Raw genomic sequence first — 21,619 nt, 5'->3', positions numbered from 1 at the left:
CGTGGCCTACATCTACAAACCGTTGGGTCTTGTCATGCCTTTCATGCTGCCTGCCAAGATGTTACTACAGGACATGTAGGGAGCAGCTGGGATGGGATGACGCCATGAAGGAAGCCGAAACATGCAGATGGAAGGTGTGGTGTGACCAGCTGCCGCGCCTAGAAGCCCTGAAGATCCTGAGGAGCTTCGTTCCGCCAGCCTTCGGACCTGTGAAGGCCTACCAACTACATCACTTCGCAGACGCGAGCCAGGTCGGGTATGGCATGGCCACTTGCCTTCGGATGGAGAGTGTCGACGGCAAAGTCAGCTGCGCGCTCGTTGTGTGACAATCTAGAGTGGCACCAATGAAGACAGCGACTATTATTCCCAGGCTCGAGTTGACAAAAGCGGTCATGGCAGCACGCGTGGATCACAAGCTACGTGAAGAACTCTGCTTGGAGCTTGAAGAATCAGTGCTCTGGAGCGATTCTACATTGGTCCTCAAGTATCTCTTCAATGTCAAGGCGCGCTACCAGATGTTCATGGCAAATCGCATCAACCTGATATGTGAGCTGACTCCCATCACTACCTGGAGGTATGTGGACACAGCCAAAAACCTGGTCGATCTGGCTTCCAGAGGTATAGACGCCGACTCGCCGCTGACATCAAAGATGTGGTTTCAGGGACCAGCATTCCTTGTGGGTCCAGAGTCATCATGGCCTACAACTCCGAGCGACGTGAAGGTTGCTACTCTGAAGGGCGACCCCGAAGTCAAGCGAACACCATTGCTCTGCGATGCTGTTACAAAGACTGAGTCCTTCATCGAGCAAGTAGCTAAGAGCTGCTCGATGTGGCCATAGTTCATGTGCTGCGTTGCCTGGATGCGACGACTCCTACCATGAAGACACAACAATGCCTCTGGTGATTGCCTGAGCATTGAGGAGCTGACTGCAGCCGAGAACATCATCTGGAAGCTCACACAGAGGGAAGCCTTCCCCAGAAAAGTGGCTGCCTGCGGCCAAGAGATCAAACTAAAGATACTGATGACCAGCAAGATTGTGAAGCTGAAGCCTTTTGTACGTGAAGGTTTTCTCTGTGTGGGTGGCCGCCTTCAGCACACACCCTGTGATGACAGCACTGCCCACCCCATCATCCTGCCCAAGGCATCACTGGCAGTCCTTCTGCTAGTTAGATGGCAGCACGAGAAGCTGGGACACTGCGGTCAGAACTTCCTTCTGGCAGATCTTCGCCAAAGGTTCTGGATAGTGCAAGTGAATGCAGTAGCCTGCTTGGTGGTGAGAAGCTGTGTAAGAAACAATAATTTTGATAGTGTCATTCTTTCAATTTCATGATCATGTTTCACCACAGATAATACATCCCAGATACAAAATGGAATCCTCTATTCAATGTTACCCATTTTGTATGAAAGAGCAACCTGGCCACCTCACTGATGCTGTTCTTCAAGTTTATCCTGTGGTGCCAAGCAGCTATGTACTTTCTTTCCCCTTCCATGTTCCAAATTAAGTTGGGTTGGCCATTGACTTAAGCTGGGGTAGCCATGGCCAAATAACGATTTGTCTAGAGAGAGATGTACAGTACCTATCTTGCATTACAGATCACCTGCTGATGGGTTTTGTGAAATAACAGACATCATCTGCTATCAAGCAAACTTGAATATGACAAGATACAGTCAATCCTGAAACTGAACTGGATGCAAAAGCTAGTAATGGGTACCTCTTAACAGTGCTTGATTGACGGTGTCTACAAACAGATGCTATTTAGTAAGGTGTATGGGTGAAGGAGAAGTCAGTTTGTTAGCCGAGTATTTTACCGTATGTATTAAACGATAGTTTTCATCTCAAACATCCTCTGTGACTGAACACTGTGTACACATACTGGCATTGTGAAGACTGAGTACAGTAACAAAGTTTTGATGTCTAACTCTTAACAGTGCAAGAAAAATGACATTTTTATGATAAAATAAAGTTCTATATATACTTACCAAGTAATTACTTAGCTAATGATTATGCCTGCATGGCATTCCTAAGCTCAAAATTTGCGGCAATGCATCGGTTGCAGAGCGAGGGGTGACAGGCCCTGCCCACTGCAACGGGGAGTGTAGTAGCAACTCCTAGCAACGGCTCTATTCTATTTTATTGCCGTAATGTCCATGAAAAGGGGAGGAGGGCGGGCTCCGATTCAGTAATTACTTTGTATATATAAAACTTTATTTTATTACAAAAATGTAATTTTTATATAAGTAACTTATCAAGTAATTACTTAGCTGAATCCCACATTGAATAAGGGGTGGGATGAATGGACAATTCTACAGGCAGTCCCCAGGTTATGACAGGTCCAGCTTACAATGCTTTTCGAATAAATTCATCAGAAATTATTTCCCAGTTTACGACACGTTCTGGGGGTTATAATGCCAATCCAACGGAAGAAATATGGCTCCAAAACGGCAGAATAATAAAAATTTGGAGTTTCTTTTATGAAAAACTCAATGAAAATACAGTATGCATTGTTTTCAATACACCCAAAGCATTAAAAGTAAGGGTTTTTAGGATTTTTTACTATTTTTCGGTTTATGATGATTTTCGGCTTACAAAGCAGCGTAGGAATGGACACTGTTGTAAACTGGGGACTGCCTGTACTCCAAAACATCAAGTATGGTAATGACTTTGAAACAGAAAGGATGGCTAGCATTGAAACAATGCTTGTCGCTTCCTTACCTGGTAAGAGAGCTACTGCAGGTGAATACTGCCCCTAGTTGGTGCTCACCTTAACCTGTAACAGCGTGGCGGTTGAGTTGGGGGTCGCCTCTACATCAGTGGATGTCTTGCAACGGAGGATATGCCTGATCGCTGCCAAGACACATGCATAAAAGGTGCCCTCGCCCTGGGTGCAGTACCACGATACAATGAACCACTACCTATCCATAAGGACTGGTGGGCACTCCAGGTACAAAGCACTGCCAGGCTCACCAAGCCTCAACACCCTAAGTCAAGGCGAGAGACAGGAGAGAGAAAGAATCTCTCCTATGCTTCTTCCCCCCATACCATGCCAGCCACTGTTAATGGTCCGAGGGTACTGCAGTTTTCAAACAGTGTTTCCACTTCTTTCAAATAATGAGAAGCGAAGATTGATTTGCACTCCAAAAGGTCAACTGACGAATGGACGAGAGGGATAAATTGTGCTTGAAGGTGAGAGAGGTAGCAACTGCTCTGACTTCATGTGCTTTAACTTTGATCATAGGTAAAGTGCCTTCCTGAATCCGAGAATGAGCTTCGGAGATCAGGCCTCTTATAAAGAATGACAGCAATCTTTGAAAGAGGACGAGAACGATTCTTGACAGAATACCAAAGGTTGCTAGCAGGCCCTCTGATCTTCTCGGTCCTTTGCAGATAATATCTTAGGGCTCTAACTGGGCAAAGAACCCTTTCCTCTTCCTCCGGGCCCAGGATCTCCATTAAACTTCTAATATGGAAGGAACGAGCCCAAGCCTTATATGGATTCCCACTCTTGGCTAAGAAGCCTAGGGTGAAAAGAGCACACTGCATCTCCCTGGGAGAACCATACCCTCTTGTCAATAGCTTGCAGTTCACTTACACACTGATATATTATACAGTATATATATATATATATATATATATATATATATATATATATATATATATATATATATATATATATATATATATATATATATATATATATATATATATATATATATATATATATACAATATATATATCGGGTGTTTTTGAAATTAGAGCCCCCTTCCACAGAACAAATGGAAAGTTATGAAGTTTTCTGCTATAGCCTATCTCCAAGTACATTATTTCAAGTTTCTATTAATCTATTTTTCATTTTACATTTCTTGTGTTTTCAGACTGAGTGACGGAGTTAGATATAGCCATGGCTAACGACTTGGAGGAAATCAGATGGATTTGTAGGGGTATAGGGAAAAATTAGATAGGAAAGCATAAAGAGAAAGAGAGAGAATAGAGAAAGACAGAGAGAGAAAGAATAGAGAGAGACAGAGAGAGAGAGAAAGAATAGAGAGAGAGAGAGAGAGAGAACAATTAAGCCTTGGTTGTTATGTATTGCAAGACTAGAAGTGCTGAGTACGCAAACCGCGAGAAACTGTCTTGCATGAACTCAACACAGTGAGCGAGTATATCGCGCCCAAGGCCATAAAACCGATAGTAAAATCTGGAAACTGTGGCCTCGCGATTTAGCTGACTAAGGATCACTCAGCACCTTGTCAGAAGCTAACATTCCAGCCATATCTATAACCCCGCCTTCAACAGGAGGCGTTTACATGGAAATTCCATGGAAAAGGGACTGGACAAGTGATGTAGTTCAACACCTCTCCAATCAAACATTCTAGGGAGGAGTCCTTTACACCTCCTCCTGAGATCATTTCCAATCAAATCCTCTAAGGAGAGATTTTAACAACACCCACCACTGTCCTTCCCAATCAAGCTGTTTGAAGGTAGGTCTTACAGATAAAATCTTCCAATGAGACCCAATGGGACACTGAAAGGGAGGAGTTGAAAGATAAGAAAACCGAGGGGTTCCAGAGAAGCCAGAAGCCAGAAGAAGGGCATTCGAGTCTGAGTCCACCCTTAAGGGAAGACGTAGCTTCCCCTTGCTTTAATGGTCCCAGACAGACTTAACTGAACTGTCTAACAAGATTGATTTCAAGATAGTAACTGTAACTGTAAATTGTACCTGTGTTTGTAGTTAATTTTCATCATTAAAGTAAAAAAAGCTACAAGTTCGTCTCCATTACGCCTTTCTGAGAGATATAATTACCTTGATCTAAATCACTTCGAAATAACAGACTCAAGTGAGTGGCCGACTACGGAAGAGACGCTGTGGACGACTGTTTCGGCAACTTAGAAGAAATATGCAGGTAAGAAGGGAAAATAATATGTCGGGCACGACAGATTGACCAAATCCGGGCTATAACCTTCCGAGAGGCCAGGGATGTTGGCACATCCTTCATTTCACATTCCTGGATAGCTAAATACATTAAGAAGATATGAATCCTTTGTTAAAAGAAACTGGAACAAAAATCCATATGACTGTCATCACGAAAAGAGTGAGAATCTTGGAAGGCCTGAAGTCCTTTCTCAGGAGCCAAAAGACATCATAGCTGAGGCAGTGGGTAGACCAAGAAAGTCTTTATGTAAATTGGCGCTTGAACTAAAACAAAAAAAGGGGAAAGAAGAGAAGTTATAGTGCTGTATATCATGAGTTGAAAAATCTGGTATCAAGACATTTCATGTTATCAGCAAGTCCAACATCACTCAGCACCAGAGAGAAGACTGTGCATGGTTTTGTGGTTCATTTCTTAAAGATTGGGATGAAGCAGACTTTCTCCATGTTGCCGCATCAGATGAATTCTTCATTTACACAGTCAGGAAGCCAAATCATAAAAATGACATCATTTGGGCTGCAAAGTTGGATGATATCAGCGATGATGTGCGCTACCGCCAAGTTGTGAAATTTCCTGAATGTTTGGGAATTTTTCTGTTTCACAGCCAAACGGTTAATGTGGATCATCAAAGAAAAAGGACAGTCATGGAATGGTGAATACTTCAGAGAAACTGTGCTTACTGGTGGAGTATTCCCTTTCCTCAAAGATCTTGAAAATGTGTTTTCTATTGAAGAAGTCACATTTTTGCATGATAAGGCACCATGTTTCAAGGCTCTTCAGACACAGGAGCTGCTTCGAAATAGTGGTATCGATTTCTTCTTGTCAAGTGAATTTCCAGGTAGCTCCCCTGACCTTAATGTGTGTGAAAACATTGGTAGTATCTTAAAGGATCATGTTGAAGAGCGCACAGTGAACTATGATGATATACCAAACCTCGATAACCTGCGAAGAGAGGTGACCGAAGTGCTCCGGGAAATGAGTTTGAGTCTCAGCTTTTTTGCGTTTTGCTGAAATCATACCCCTCAAGAATGCAGGCTGCACAGGCAGATGGAGGCCACACAAAATATTAAATACTCAGAGAAAAACTTAACCCTTAAACGCCGAGCCTCTATTTACAAAAGTGTCTGCCATATGCCAGCGGGGTTTGGGTGTTAGCACCGAAGCGGAAAGAGAGTTTTCTTCAAAAAATCACGGCACGCTTAGTTTTTAAGATTAAGAGTTCATTTTTGGCTCCTTTTTTGTTATTGCCTGAAGTTTAGTATGCAACCATCAGAAATGAAAAAAATATCATTATCATATATAAATATTGGAATATATATGAAAGCGCAAAAAAAATTTGTTATATAATTGTATACAAATCACGCTGTGAGCAAAACGGTTAAAGCTAATGATTTTTTTTTTTTCGTTGTATTGTACAATAAATTGCGATGATTTTGGTATATAACAAATTGCAAAACGATCAAAGCAACACAGAGAAAAAATTATCACAAAATGATGCATGAATTTGTAACGCTTGGACGTAAAAAAAAGTTTTTTTAAAAAATTCACCATAAATTGAAATACTGTGCTAGAGACTTCTCGTTTGTTGAAAAATGAAGGTAAATGATTGAATATTACTAGAATGTAAGAGTTTTAGCTTACAATTGCATTTTTCGACCATTTCGGTCGAGTCAAAAGTTGACCGAAGGTTGAAATTTTGGCACTTATCGTGACTTATATGAAAATATTTCAAAAATTATAAAAGCTACAACCATGAGTTATTTTTTGTTTTATTCTACATGAAATTGTGCACTTTTTCATGTATAACACTTTATATAACGGCTAATAGAAAACGGTGCAAAAATTACGACACAGTGACTAGAGAAATTCTGAGATTTTCAGCAGAGTTAGCGCGCGCAGAAGTAAGGAAAAAGTTTTTTTAAAAATTCACCATAAATCAAAATATTGTGCTAGAGACATCCCGTTTGTTGCAAAACGAAGTAAATGATTGAATGTTACTAAAATGTAAGAATTTTAGCTTACAATTGCATTTTTTGACCATTTCGGTTGAGTCAAAGTTGACCGAAGGTTGAAATTTTGGCACTTATCGTAATTTATATGAAAATATTTCAAAACTGATAAAAGCTACAACCATGAGTTATTTTTTGTTGTATTCTACATGAAATTGCACACATTTTCATGTATAAAACTTTATGTAAGGGCTTATACTGCAAGTGCTAACCCGCATATTGAGTGCAATCCCCATATCCTACCTGTCCTCATGTCAGGCAGCGATCTCTAGTTCTTATAACTAGCCACCCACTCGTGTCATGGCCAGTTTCCATTTCTCACAGTGCCACTAATCTGTGGCACTGCTAAGCACCCAATCACTGAAGCACTTATCTTCTTTCCCTTTCCTTTCTCCCTTACCTTCTGCTGGAGTCTCTCTCACTGACACTTTGCCTTGCTCCACATAGTGCACCAGCACCACAGTGCCACCCAACCAAAATAATCCCTCATAAGCCCTTGCACCTGTATTTAAGAAACAGAGTGCCATACAACCAGTGTTTCTGCCCATAAGGACCTTAGCTCCTTCAGGAACACCCCATTAACAGTGCATCCACCCATAAGGACCAAAGAGCCTTCAGGAGCACTCCAATGTTCTAAGTGTTTCCGCTCATAAGGAATAATAATACCTTCAGGATCACGTCATTTACTATCGTATCCACCCATAAGGACTCAGACTTCCATCAGGAACTCTTTCTCCTAGTGTGACCTTCACATGGCACACTCACCCACCCTGCCACCTCATTTAAAGGTGCCACTCCCTAAAGTGCCAATAATCTAAAGAACACTTCCTCATCGTCACAAACCCTTTCCTCCAGGAACTCCCAGTAATCCACTTAGCAGCCCTTCCCCATCAGCAACATGTCAACCGAAGAGCACCGATATTTCTGGGATACAGGAAAGGAGGATGGCCTCATAGGCCAGGCCCTTCAAAATTTTGTAAGGAAGCAGATTGCTGAAAAGAGAAAGTACGAAGAAGAACAGACGGCAAGAAGAAGAAAGAGAAGAACGGAGGAGACAGCAAGAAGCCGAGCAGAGGAGAGAAGAAGAAGAAAGAGAGGAGCGAAGAAGACAGCAAGAAGCCAAGCAGAGGGGAGAAGAAGAAGAAAGAGAGGAGCGAAGACGACAGCAGGAAGCCGAGCAGAGGAGAGAAGAAGAACGAGAAGAGCAGAGGAGACAGCATGAACTAGCCCTCAAGGACAGGGAGCTCGAGTTGGAGAGAGCCAAGAAGGAAAGCGCAGAAGCTTTAGCAGCCCAACAAGCATCTAGCCCCACTCCATCTGCACTATCGACAGTCAATAACCTCATGGGCAAATGGACTGAAGACCAGCCGGAACAATGGCTTGAGGAGATCGAACCCCTCTTTGAGACCTATTACGCCAGTCCAGCTGAGAGGGCCTTATTGCTCACCAAGCACTTGGACGGGAAAGCTACGGCCGCCCACCGAGCCTTGGAAAGAGATGAACGAGGAGACATGGCTGCCGTCCGTGAGGCCATCGCCAAGGCGTATGAAATAACCTGAGAGGTGGAGACAATGATTCCGAGGTATGGCTAAGAACATCGGCTGGTCCTGGACAGAATGGGCCTGTCAAAAGACCCAGGCTGGGACCCGCTTGTTCGAGTCTATGCGGTGTGACACTTTCGTGGATTTGTTAAACTAGACCATGCTGGAGGACCTCTTCCAGTGTGTAGCCAGGCCTCTGGCTGTGTATCTTAGTGACAAGCAGCCAGCCACTCTCAAGGAAGCCTGCCGCTTAGCTGATGCCTGGGAGACATACAACCCATCCCACAGCACCTTGCAACGCAAAATTGTCCCACCCGGACACCTCGTGGGCTTCAATCGCCCACAGAACGGACCGCCTAACAAACCTCCATGTATCATCTGTAAAAAGTATGGCCATGCTGAAGCAGAGTGCCGCTACAGGGACAATAACCAACAAGGCAACAACCCTCGGCAGCCTACCAATAACAGTCCCTCTTCACTCTCCTAATTCCGCACCATCTTCCCAGCACACCGTCACTGCCGGGAGATCAACCTATCCCAGGGGCCCTTGCCGAGACTGTGGAGCTTTGAGGGCACCCTTCCTCCGGGTATCTTGCATGCCCAAAACATGTGGTCACTCCCAGGCACGTCAACCTGATCAGTGCCACAGCCTCCTTAGTTGAGCTGCCGGAGAGAACTCACCCTGAAAGGGTCTGGACACAGTCTGTCTCAGTGGCTTCTCTGGATGGTTCCAGCCCACCAGTGCACCTGCCAACTACTGCTGACACTGGCTCAGATATTAGCCTGATAGGTCGGGCCCAAGTGCCAGCCAGTGCCAGGGTAGATGAGCACATCAAGTGGACAGTGACCTGGGTAGACGAACAGTCCTTGACCGTCCCCACAGTCGAACTCATTGTGATCACCCCTTGGAGCAACAAAATTCACCGCATTGGTGTTGCCAAGTGTATTCGGCACGGAGTGGAGTTCCTGCTTGGACGAGACATCCTCTAGGGATGTCCCACCCCCACACCACTATGTTGCCTGACTGCTTCCGCCAGCGCATCCTCAGTAACCTCTTCTGATCAGGACACAGCCTCTGTGACAGCTGTGCCACCATCAGCCGAATCTTCCATTTGCCCAAGAGCGACATTACGCAATCCACCTAAAACTCATTCCCAGCCTAGTCCGCAGATCTTGCGACCGGACGGCCACCAAAAAACTACTCCCTCAGCACAAAGGGATCTCGCCAACTACCACTGCAGGACCTGCAACATAAGAGGGCACTCTGAAAGTTGGTCCAAGTGCTCCAGCAAGCTAGCCGCAGCAGCCATTTCCACAGAATCTAGAGGCCTTGCCCTCTCATCAAGACAGGAATCGCTGTCCCAAATCACGCCAGGGACACCGAGGGGTCTTGCTCCACCGGGTCCTCCTTCAGCTTTGTCTGACACCAATTTGCTGCCAGTGCCACTTGCGAGCACTGGTCAGTGCCAAGCTCCGCCTATCTCAGCTGGAAGCTCCCTGCCAAGCGTACTCTCCGTGCCTGGCCCTGAGTTATTGCTAGTGCCGGATCCAGAACCTGACCCAGATCCTCCTACGGGAGATCCACCAAACCTCACAACCATGATCATCGCTCTGTGCGAGCCTCTGACCTGACGTTTTTTCTTCCCACACTCTTCCGCCTGTCGAGGATGACCCTCTGGCAGGCCTGGACATTACCTCTTTTCTGGTCGACCAGGAACTGTCCGGCAAGGATGCAGAGACTGATTCTCTTCCCACGAAGGTTGTTGCAGCAGCCGAAGTAGGAGACAAGCCCGTAGCCACTGGGGCTACCCCTGATCCTGCTCCTGATGGCACTCATGGCTGTTCTTCAGAGTCGGTACCCTCATCGCCCTCTATGAATGGCCTAGCCAGACCCTGGAGGCTCCCAAAGAAGAAGAAGAAGGGGCGGAAGAAATCTACTTAGCAAATCAGAGCCATAAGCTCTTCTTGGCACTCGTGCCCGTTGGCACAGTGCCGCTTCCATCTCAGAGTGATCCTGGCACCTGCCCAGAGGAGGTAGCCTGTGCGACCTCTGATCCAGAAGGTATTAACAATTAACCACGTAAGCCTTTGCACCACTAACCCTTTCCTAACTAACCTCCTTGCAATCCACTCCAGACTCAAACTGATACATTACTTAATTGTACATTGTGATTTACCCTTCAGGTTATTCATGTTTCAATTGTTGCGTGTTAACCCTTAAACGCCGACTGGACGTATCGTAAGTCGACTAAAATTGTCTGTCGGGTGACGAGTGGACGTATCGTACGTCGACTACAAAAAGTTTTAACCTTCGGTCAACTTTGACTCGACTGAAATGGTCGAAAAACGCAATTGTAAGCTAAAGCTCTTACATTCTAGTAATATTCAATCTTTACCTTCATTTTGCAACAAATTGGAAGTCTCTAGCACAATATTTTGATTTATGGTGAATTTTTGAAAAAAACTTTTTCCTTGCGTCCGCACGGTTACTCGGTCGAAAATTTCAGAAATTCTTTCGTCATTTTGTCATAATTTTTGCACTGTTTTATATTAGCCGTTACATAAAGTTTTATATATGAAAATGTGTGCAATTTCATGTAAAATACAACAAAAAACAACCCATGGTTGTAGCTTTTATGTTTGGAAATATTTTCATATAAATCACGATAAGTGCCAAAATTTCAACCTTCGGTCAACTTTGACTCGACTGAAATGGTAGAAAAACGCAATTGTAAGCTAAAACTCTTACATTCTAGTAATATTCAATCATTTACCTTTATTTTGCAACAAATTGGAAGTCTCTAGCACAATATTTCAATTTATGGTGAACTTTTGAAAAAACTTTTCCTTGCGTCCGCGCGGTAACTCAGCCGAAAATTTCAGAAATTCTTTCGTCATTTTGTCGTAATTTTTGCACCGTTTTATATTAGCCGTTACATAAAGTTTTATATATGAAAATGTGTGCAATTTCATGTAAAATACAACAAAAGACAACTCATGGTTGTAGCTTTTATCAGTTTTGAAATATTTTCATATAAATCACGATAAGTGCCAAAATTTCAACCTTCGGTCAACTTTGACTCGACCGAAATGGTAGAAAAACGCAATTGTAAGCTAAAACTCTTACATTCTAGTAATATTCAATTGTGTACCTTCATTTTGCAACAAATTGGAAGTCTCTAGCACAATATTTCGATTTATGGTGAATTTTTAGAAAAAAAAAACCTTACGTCTACACGCAGTAACTCGGCCGAACATCTCAGAAATTCTTTCGTCACTTTGTCGTAATGTTTGCACCGTTTTATATTAGTCGTTACATAAAGTTTACATGAAAATGTGCGCAATTTCATGTAGAATACAACAAAAAATTACTCATGGCTGTAGCTTTTATCAGTTTTGAAATATTTTCATATAAATCATGATAAGTGCCAAAATATCAACCTTCGGTCAACTTTGACTCGACTGAAATGGTTGAAAAACGCAATTGCAAGCTAAAACTCTTACATTCTAGTAATATTCAATCATTTACCTTCATTTTGCAACAAATTGGAAGTTTCTAGCACAATATTTTGATTTATGGTGAATTTTTGAAAAAAACTTTTTCCTTACATCCGCGCAGTAACTCGGCCGAACATCTCAAAAATTCTTTTGTCACTTTGTTGTAATGTTTGCACCATTTTATATTAGTCGTTACATAAAGTTTTATATATGAAAATGTGCGCAATTTCATGTAGAATACGACTAAAAATAAATCATGGTTGTAGCTTTTATCAGTTTTGAAATATTTTCATATAAATCACGATAAATAGAAAAAATTCTACCTTCGGTCAACTTTAACTCGACTGAAATGGTCGAAAACTGCAATTGTAAGCTAAAACACTTACAGTCTAGTAATATTCAATCAATTACCTTCATTTTGCAACAAACGGGAAGTCTCCAGCACAATATTTCTATTTATGGTGAATTTTTGAAAAAACTTTTATGTCCGCGCGTTAGGAATTCATGCATCATTTTGTGATAATATTTTCTCTGTGTTGCTTTGATCATTTTACAATTTGTTATATACCAAAATCATTGCAATTTAGTGTACAATACAAAGAAAAAAAATAACTTATTAGCTTTAACCGTTTTGCTCACAGTGCGATTTGTATACAAAGAAAAAAAAAATAACTTACTGTATTAGCTTTAACTGTTTTGCTCACAGCGCGATTTGTATACAGTCATATATTTCAATATTTATATATGATAATGATATTTTATTCATTTCTGATGGTTGCATACTAAACTTCAGGCAATAACAAAAAAGGAGCCAAAAATGAACTCTTAATCTTAAAAACTAAGCGTGCTGTGATTTTTTGAAAAAAACTTTCTTTCCGCTTCGGCGCTAACTTCCTAACGCTGCCAGCATAAGGCAGACACTTTTGTAAATAGAGGCTCGGCGTTTAAGGGTTAATCATAAAGCGTTGTGCCAATCATAATTCATTGCATGCCAATTGTTAGTGCTAGCTCGTTCAGTGCCTGAGTCATAGGATAGTAGGTTAGGTTAGGTATTTACCATGTGCATTTGCCTAAGCGTAGATTTCTCCTGTCGTCAGGGACTGTTAGCAGAAGTGTTTATATGCTTAGATAGGTTAGGCTTGTAAATTAGCCAACTCAGAACTCCTCTTAGCAGTTAGGTAGGCCCCCTTTAGCTGTTGCAGTGCCAAAGCACAAGTTATGTAGGGTCACTGGCTGCCAGTCAGGAGGAATTAGCTAAGACCTTCACACCCGAAAGGGTGTGAAGGCCTTTCCAAAGGGGGGACCTCTTAAGAATTTATCCCTCCCTCATTTAGCAGCCAGTGCGTCATTTATCCTTTGATGCATTTTCTCCTTTCATTTGACTATGGGGGCAAGAAAACATGGCGGTTGTGATAGACCTAGCATATTTTGAACTAGAGAAAAGCAGTTTGGGTCTGTTCTTTCCACTCATGTAGGGCTAGCTCCCCACCTCAGCTGACCTGGGATAGACAATGGGGACCCCTCTTTCACCCCCATCACATGATGTGGGAGTACCTAGGCATTGCGGGCATGGGGGACATAGCTGGGCTGTGAGATAGATAGGACCTTAACCTCTAAGTAATTAATCACAAGGCCACTTCTCAGCCACTCTTTTGCTGGCCGTATGACTTTTGCAGATAGACAGCAGGCCTACACTTCCACACAAACAACCATGGAAGGTGCGTACTGTTCCCTGAGAAGCAAGCAGAGGCCTCCAGAATCCCATCACGGACACATGTCCAGCACTTCCTTCCTTCTATGCTGGTGAACGCTAACTTCGGTAACCAAACAAGGCCCTCATGTTTAGCGCACACATCTGTATGCCAGGTACATTGATCACAAGTAGTCAGTAAGCCAGCCGATTCCCTATCCCCTGAAATTCCTTGATTTTTCCATTCCTTCAAACTTCAATTTCTTCCTCCACAAACGCATTCCCTTTGTTAAGTCACCCTACTTTGAGCAGCCCGTAAATCGCCCCATGACTTGCTCTGAAATCAACTTAATACGATTCAGTGATAAGTATTCCAATAGCCCTTCCCCAGTGCAAATTAAGGACAAATTAGTCCAAGTGATATAAGTGTTTGTTTCCTCCCCGTGTGGAGATTTATGGTTAATGGATAGCAGGGGAAACTTCCTTGCTCTTCCGTGTTGTACTAACTCCAGCCCTCTATTCCAGGTGCCGTCATATCCTTGCCCAGTCCACAAAACTATGTCCCACTAGTTCTGACTGCCATCCAAATTTCGCAACCATTCCTGGTCGCAGCCTGATTGCAAGACTCCGTTGCCCCCCGCAGAAATCATCTTAACGTTAACCTTAAGGGACGGATTGAGCTTCAGTGTGAAGCAGAATTACGCACCACTCTTATGGTAATAATGATTTGAAAGAAAGGTGCCAATACTTCTATATGCTATATATTCACTAATGGCAACTTTTATACAGACGTGAGAGTTAGGCCAATATCAGTAATGTTTGTGACTTCAGGGGGAAAGTACTGCATCTCTCTCTCTAACACGAGTCTTTTGGTAAATTTGCTTGTAAATATATGAAGGGGTTGCTGTTGTTTTTTGTTTTTGTCTTTTACGATAGGATGTCGGTTGTAAATGTAATTTGACAAATGAAATTGGAAAGAAATACTAGAAAAAGCATGTAAAAGTAAAAAAAAAAGTTACTGAATCTTCCTTCTTGTAAATTAACGTGAATATTTTACAACAAATAAGCAAAGAATTTTTTACTGCTTTTATTTCTTATCAGTTTTGATATTGTGTGAGCAGTAATAATTATTTTACAAAATACAATGAATTTATTTATCAGAAAAAACATACATAAGTTGGTAAAATTTATGATTGTCTTGTACATGAGGCCCCACAAGGGGTTGTAAACAGTCATTTTCAACTTCTCGTGGAAGGTAGGGAAAATTTTTTAGAATTTTTTTATTTATACAGTGTGAATGTAAGTGTCATTCTCTTTCAATTAATGTGATTTTTTTTTATTTTGCCGACCTCAAAGTTTCTCTGGTCTGGGGTGCTGCACATTGATAAATTATGCCGCCCCTTAAGGGTTAATTAACCGACTGCCATTACCCTGGAGTTCACCACTTCCAATGTACTATTGTCTGTGATCTGATGTAATTTTACCATAACAGCGTCAGTTGTTATCACGGGGTTGTTTTATCTGAGGCCCTTCATATTTACATTGCTTGTTTGCAAATCACTGCATTATTGATCCACTGTATGTAATTTATGTGGCTGTAATTGTTTACATTTTACATTCTTTTTTTTCTCTTGCATATTTGCCCCAGTCTGTAAATAAACCCCTTTTAATTGTAAAAGAATTCTAATTCCAAATGGCGGCCTTAATTATTTACGTAAATCCAGGAAGATTCTAAGGTGAGTTTCCAGTAGTTTTCCTTTTGTTCATAAACTTGGGCCCACCTTGATACAAAGGCAGTCGATTTTAATGAATTGTTGAAAACCACGGGTGCAAATATGTTTATGCACTCATTGGCCATGTGATCACGCATCAAGTCTCAACAGACCAATTTACGGTACTTCGTTGATCGGGACGACCAGCGGTAAGCCGTTACTGTAAGTACGATTTGTGCGAGTGGAGGGTTGCTTACAGGGCTCAAGACCCTTATTTCCTACTTCATGCTACAATGTTACTTAAAACATATTGCAGTTGCGTTGCCTGCCTAAATTTTCGAGGGACGCCAGATTTTGCCGTCTCACTGCTGCGGAGACTTCCGATATTCGGTAAATACGGTCAAAATCGTAATATATTGAACGAAACCATTCGTGCGACAGTAAGTAAGTGATTGGGTAGTTGCGGGAACACCACTAAAGACGCCTGATCGTGTCAACTTTTCAATATTATTTTTGTAAATATTGAACCAATCACCATGAAAGTGAACGGAGTGGTAAGGCATTACAACAGTCCACCAATAAAATTAAGCACCTTAATATTTCTTTGATCATCAATGTATATAAACTTCGAGATGGATGAAAACAGAGAGAGTATGTTACATTACATAAAAGCTGCTTTAAGGGCACTATCACACGAGATAGTAGCTAAAGAATATAGACTGATGTAATCATTTGCCTTCCATTGAAACATTTGTCAAATGCCGAACTTAAACAACATTTACAGTATATTCCTGAGCCCCATCGTTACTTTCATTGCATAGTTCGAACGGCATTTCTCTCCTCGAGTAAAACGAACATCTCTCGTTTTCATCATGAAATACTTTAGCGCCTTTATTTTGTGTTTTTTGCGCTAAGTTATCGACGATTGCCACCGTTCTTTTAACAGCAATTTTTATAAAGGAGACCGTTAGACAGAGCTGTTGCTCACTGGAAGTTCGGCGCAGATATGGAATAAGCCAGCATCGCAAGTCGATTGCCTTTACGTGATAGTATACTGCATTCGGCTCCGCATCGTGCATTTTCCGAATATCACGCCACGATGTGTCTGCCGAACAATCGTCAAGTTCAAACTTCAACAACAAGCAAACTTTTACATTCACCCAGTACTTTCGTCTCCTTTCCGCACCTGTTCAATAATGCACTTTTCCTTTTTCAGTGCACCAGCCCGATTTAAAATTGAACCATTGTTCACCTGCATTGGCCCTTGTCACAATCGGAATATTTGACAATGCGTATAAACAAGAGACCCACAGAAGCCTCCTTCGGTGGGGCCAGATAAGAAGCCTGGTTGTAAGAAAGCAATAGTCAGTTTAGCACAACACTGTTATTGGCTTTATCCGCACAATATTTGTTGATGATTCATGACAGGTTTATCGTTCCTGGTTACAGTTTCAAATATTTCAACTTTTATTTCAAACCGTTTCTGGTCAACATCTGATTAAAAGAACCATGCGGGCTCTCAGTAGTTCATTTAGTAATTACCTTTTCTTTTTTTTTTAAAATGGTTAGAGTCGCAAAGTTTATAAAATATAAAGTCTTCAACGAATACAAATTGTAATCTTCTTAATTCAATAAGCTTCACTGAATAAACGAAGTAGGCCTCAAGCTCACGAGTTCTTCTTCAATATATTTGATTCGTTTCTCTGGTTAATTAGCTCAATTTATCTATGCCGACACGTTAGTTACAGCTAATGATTGCTTGTTTTCGTCGTTTGCTTCATTTATATTTCAGTTGCGTTTCGTTAAGCAATAACATATTCAGTGAGCGCTAATGTACGCCAACAGTTTGACCGCATTTTGACAGGAAATACCAGCAGCACGGCACGAGTAATTATAACTTCAAAGCCGTCTCACACTACGGCATTGGATATATTGCACGGCGAAGCTGAAGGTTCACGTGTTGCTTCTTTGTACCGTGTTCTTCTTTCCGTGGCGAAGTTTCTTACCGTTGCGGAATAATAGCTCTCAACTCATGTAACCATTATCCATTTACATAATTATCACACTCAGTCATATCACATTTATGAGAATATAATATATTTGTTTATCAACTCTTTCACTCCGACTATTCGGCGGATTTTATCATTCATCTCGGTGTTCAACAGCATTCGCGATTTGTTATTGACCGAGCTGTACCTATGGTCAGCGTGAAGCTCTGCTTGGCGCAGCATCGCAATGACCTTCACTTTTAATAGCCTTATAATCATACTAAAATATAGACAGACTTTTCATGCAGTTAATTACGGAATTTCAACATTTCGAGTAAGCGATAACGTCGGAGAAAAATATTTCTTCTCTAGCGTTAGTTGTCGGACATGCTCCGAAATATTGCTCTCTTAAGGATGGGCTGTGAAAGCAAGTCCAAACAAGAGCTTACGATCGTCAACACAGTTGTTTTCTCGTTGAGTCAATATTTTGTTCGTTGTATGGTATGACGATGTAATACAAAGGTATATTACTCTTGTTGGCGCATATTTGGTCGTTTTATTTGAATCGGCAATTTTTCGAATAGTAGTATCCATGCCTTCTAGGCCCAGAACAGAGTTCACAAGTTGAATATAACCTCAACTACGGTCAGATGAGAGAAAAGATTTGATAAAGAATTTACAAATATTTCCTTTCATATTTCCGGTCGTCGTCTAAAGTCTAACGAAAGTGATATAGTTGCTTAAGCCCGCCACGGCAATCAACTACGAAAGGCGCAGTTGGTCTTCACAGTACGATATTTTGAAAGATTTCTTCACGATCTGCCATTTGTTAGAAAATTTGCTATATTAAAAATCAGATTTTATCAGCGCATTTCGAACGAATTATTTACAGGGGTAAGATATGCACGTCTGTGTCGACAGTTGTTGGGTTGGTGTCGTCAGCTGATGGCCGTCAAGAACACGAAAGTGAACGTTGACGTTAAGAGCGTGCGCAAGCGCTGCGTCACGGCAGTCAATGTTCGTAGGCTTTTGATTACGCAGCGCTGTTCGCCGTGCCGTATTGCGTTCATCAACAAAGCAGTTTTGTCTCTTCCGTCGGGCCCATCACAATTCGAAAAGGCCGGTCGTAGTTTGATACTGTCTTATCGCCAGTTTTATTTCATATTACTTCGCTATTTATTTCATATTTCCCGACATAATTCGTAAAGCAGCCAATAGAGGTGTTTTAAGAGTAGCTCATCCTGAATGAGCGTGTTTTGGTAATTCTGCTTCAGGCCTTTAAAAGTTAAAACAGCTTCTGTTGAATTTGATTTTCATTTGTAGAAAGTCATAGTCAACCCGAGCGAGTCACATCCTTTCTAACATCATGGGCCTTCCATTTGGTTCCGTGTTGCCTGTTACCTGGGGTTATGTTGCGCTTAATAGTTAGCACACACCCGACCAACCATAACCGCGACTGGGCTTTTTTGTTCGCCTGCGCCTCAACTTCGGTCATAAGGCAAAGAATAAACACAGGATGTTTTCAACTCAATGTAGACGTCTCTGCTCTTTCGCCTGCTCATAGATCCTCAGCAGCTCATTGGCACAGTATATGCAAGAGCACATTGCTCCAATGAGCATCATGTGCTATGTAACATCACTCTTATCATCATGATAGACAGTTTGGGGGATGAGTTAGCCTGGCACAGTAAGCTGTGCTGTGAAATAATTCTGAAATATGAATGAGGTTTCAGCAAAAACATGCCAGCACGATCGACAGGTGGTGCAGTTAACAGCACAACATATTAAACTCATACCAAAACCTGGATTTCAGTTACATTACCAGTTAAATAAAATGATCATACCCAGTTGTTAGCATTGTCATTAAATGTTTTCGACAACAAACACACATCACCACAGTCTTATCATCGGTAAAGAGACTGTGATCTCTGAAAAATAACGTAACAGATCCAATAGAGCTGCACAATAGTTAGTAAAATACTCAGTTATTAAAACAAAGACACCATATACTGAATAAAAAAAGCATTTGAATAAAAACACTTCATCATTGACAGCTGGTGCAGCCGTCACGCACAGATATATATTAAATCATATACCTGAAAAAGTAATTACAATATGCCATGTTTAACAGGCAGCAGGCATCTGCATCATAGCATCCTCGTTACAATATTTGTTACAGTAATCTCACAATCGTTATAAAAAAACTATAGTATTCAGTTGCATGTGTCAGCATAAAGAAATTTAGCCTTCTTCTACTGAAGTTGGGTATTGTGTTTGAGAGTTTGTCTTCAAAACGTTTCATGCTCGATGTGATAGTGATTTTGTTTAGAATGTATCGTAATTAGCAGTTGATTCATCCATACAGCAAGCTCGGCATTGCAATTATAGGTTAGGTAGAAAGTTGCAACGGGTAGAGTTCCATGATCAATTTTTCTAAAGAATACAGTTTATGCTATCTTTATTTCATCATCGTGCTAGATTAGTAATCACTGGGAAATTAATGCTTGTCATGGGAAGAACAAAACAAATGGTGAGGATAAAGCAAATACATTGCGTGTAATATAGCAGTGCTACAGCAATGTGTCGAAACACAGCAACAGTGAAAAATTGTTATATCGCTGTGACAAATAGGTACACATTGCACTACTGCATGTAATTAATGACATTTTGGCTCCTTTCAATCAATTTTCAATGACTTGAGCCGAGCAGCGATGCAAAAATTATATCCGGTTTTGACTCACACCATATTTATTACTTTATTTTCGTATGAGCACCCAGTCAGATAGTTAAAAGCTGCCATTTCGTTCATCTTTCAATATGACACACTATCATTACAGCAAATAAATAGCGGGCGGGGGTTACAAGCAATAAAGCCTTCGGCCATAGGGAGGTTAGAGGTTGGTTGCGCAGTTCAGCGTCGGTGCTTTTCCGATGGCGTGACGAGCAATCGGTAACGCGATAACTGACCGACGACAATCGTGTTATCGGCATGGCCAGCGGACTGGCGCTTGCAGTGGGTATGCCGAGCCTGGGTCATTCGCACGAGTTGGCATCGGCACGTCAGGTAAAGCCCGTTAGTTAATGCTTCAGATAGCCGCCAAAACTGATCACACAATCAGATTGCTTCATATTAGATTTATGCATATAATAATATTGCCGATTTTGTCATTAGTTAGCATTTCCTTAATATACTCAGTTTTCATGTACCCATTCTTTCGAGATTTTTTCATCACCAGTTATGAGCGTGATCTACCATAAATGTTATTAAATTGCATCAGGCTACTGGTTTCGATCATTCGTTCTTTCTAACCATTATATATCTCATTAAACGCAGATGTTTATGTACAGATGTGGATGGACGTGTGGGAGACACCATATCTAAAAGTGGGAATTCTCCCAAAAACCATTCAGCAACAGTTGAAAGCGTTTACGCAGCCGACAGTTGTGCGAAATACAAAGTGTGTTTCGCCATATGATATAAAGCCAGTTAATATATTGTATCAAAATATGTTTGTAGTGCCAGCACCACTTTCAGCATAATTATATGCTCTGCAGCAAGATTTGCAGATCACTTAGAACCTTGAAATCAAATAAACATATACCATATGGGGACCATTTATAGTTTTTACTTGAAAACATTGCAGCCAATACACAAAATTTTATATTTTTTCACTAAAAATGATAGCCACTAGAAACTCATAGTGTATATAGTTGCGATCGCTTTAGTACATTGTATAATCGTTGTCTTCGTATTTCTTTCAGAGTCATTTGTCTTCACTTCGTGTTTGAGATGTAAAGGTGCTCGTATAGCTCTTTTTGTTGAGTATACCTGACGTTTTGAATAGTATTGCAGCAATGCGATGAGAACCATTGCATAGATCTCGAAGACTTCGACAGATTACGATTCTTTTCTCAAATGAGTGAGAATTGCGATGTCGTTGCAAAGTGACTTGTAGTTATTATATCAAAGGAATGATACGAAAGTTAAAGCCGTGTGGTAAGATCTAAAGGATGCTGCGGTTAGTGCTCATCTTTCTTTGTGGGTAATACCCATAGACTCATATTGTGACTTGCTTTTATCTTCTGGCTGACCATCAACCTTCCTACTGAGTATATATGGAAATATGAGTATAAATGTATTTACTGTGTGTGTTTCAGTATGAGAGCGTATGCCCTTGTGCAGTTTTTAATTTCATTTTCATTCATTCATCATCATACCGAATGACCTATTTGGTCCCAGAGCTAGGTCTC

The 21,619-nt window shown here is 41.4% G+C and overlaps 1 protein-coding gene across 1 annotated transcript; it reads left to right on the top strand.

The window, feature by feature from the left end:
* Positions 1-392: 392 nt before the first annotated feature.
* Positions 393-839, top strand: LOC136847504 (uncharacterized). Its single transcript, XM_067119244.1, has one exon. It carries the CDS (start codon positions 393-395, stop codon positions 837-839), a length of 447 nt encoding a protein of 148 aa, XP_066975345.1.
* Positions 840-21,619: the final 20,780 nt, after the last annotated feature.

The sequence above is a fragment of the Macrobrachium rosenbergii genome, chromosome 16 (assembly GCF_040412425.1).
Source record: "Macrobrachium rosenbergii isolate ZJJX-2024 chromosome 16, ASM4041242v1, whole genome shotgun sequence".
Lineage (NCBI taxonomy): Eukaryota > Metazoa > Arthropoda > Malacostraca > Decapoda > Palaemonidae > Macrobrachium > Macrobrachium rosenbergii.
This window is presented reverse-complemented; position numbering and strand designations above follow the sequence as displayed.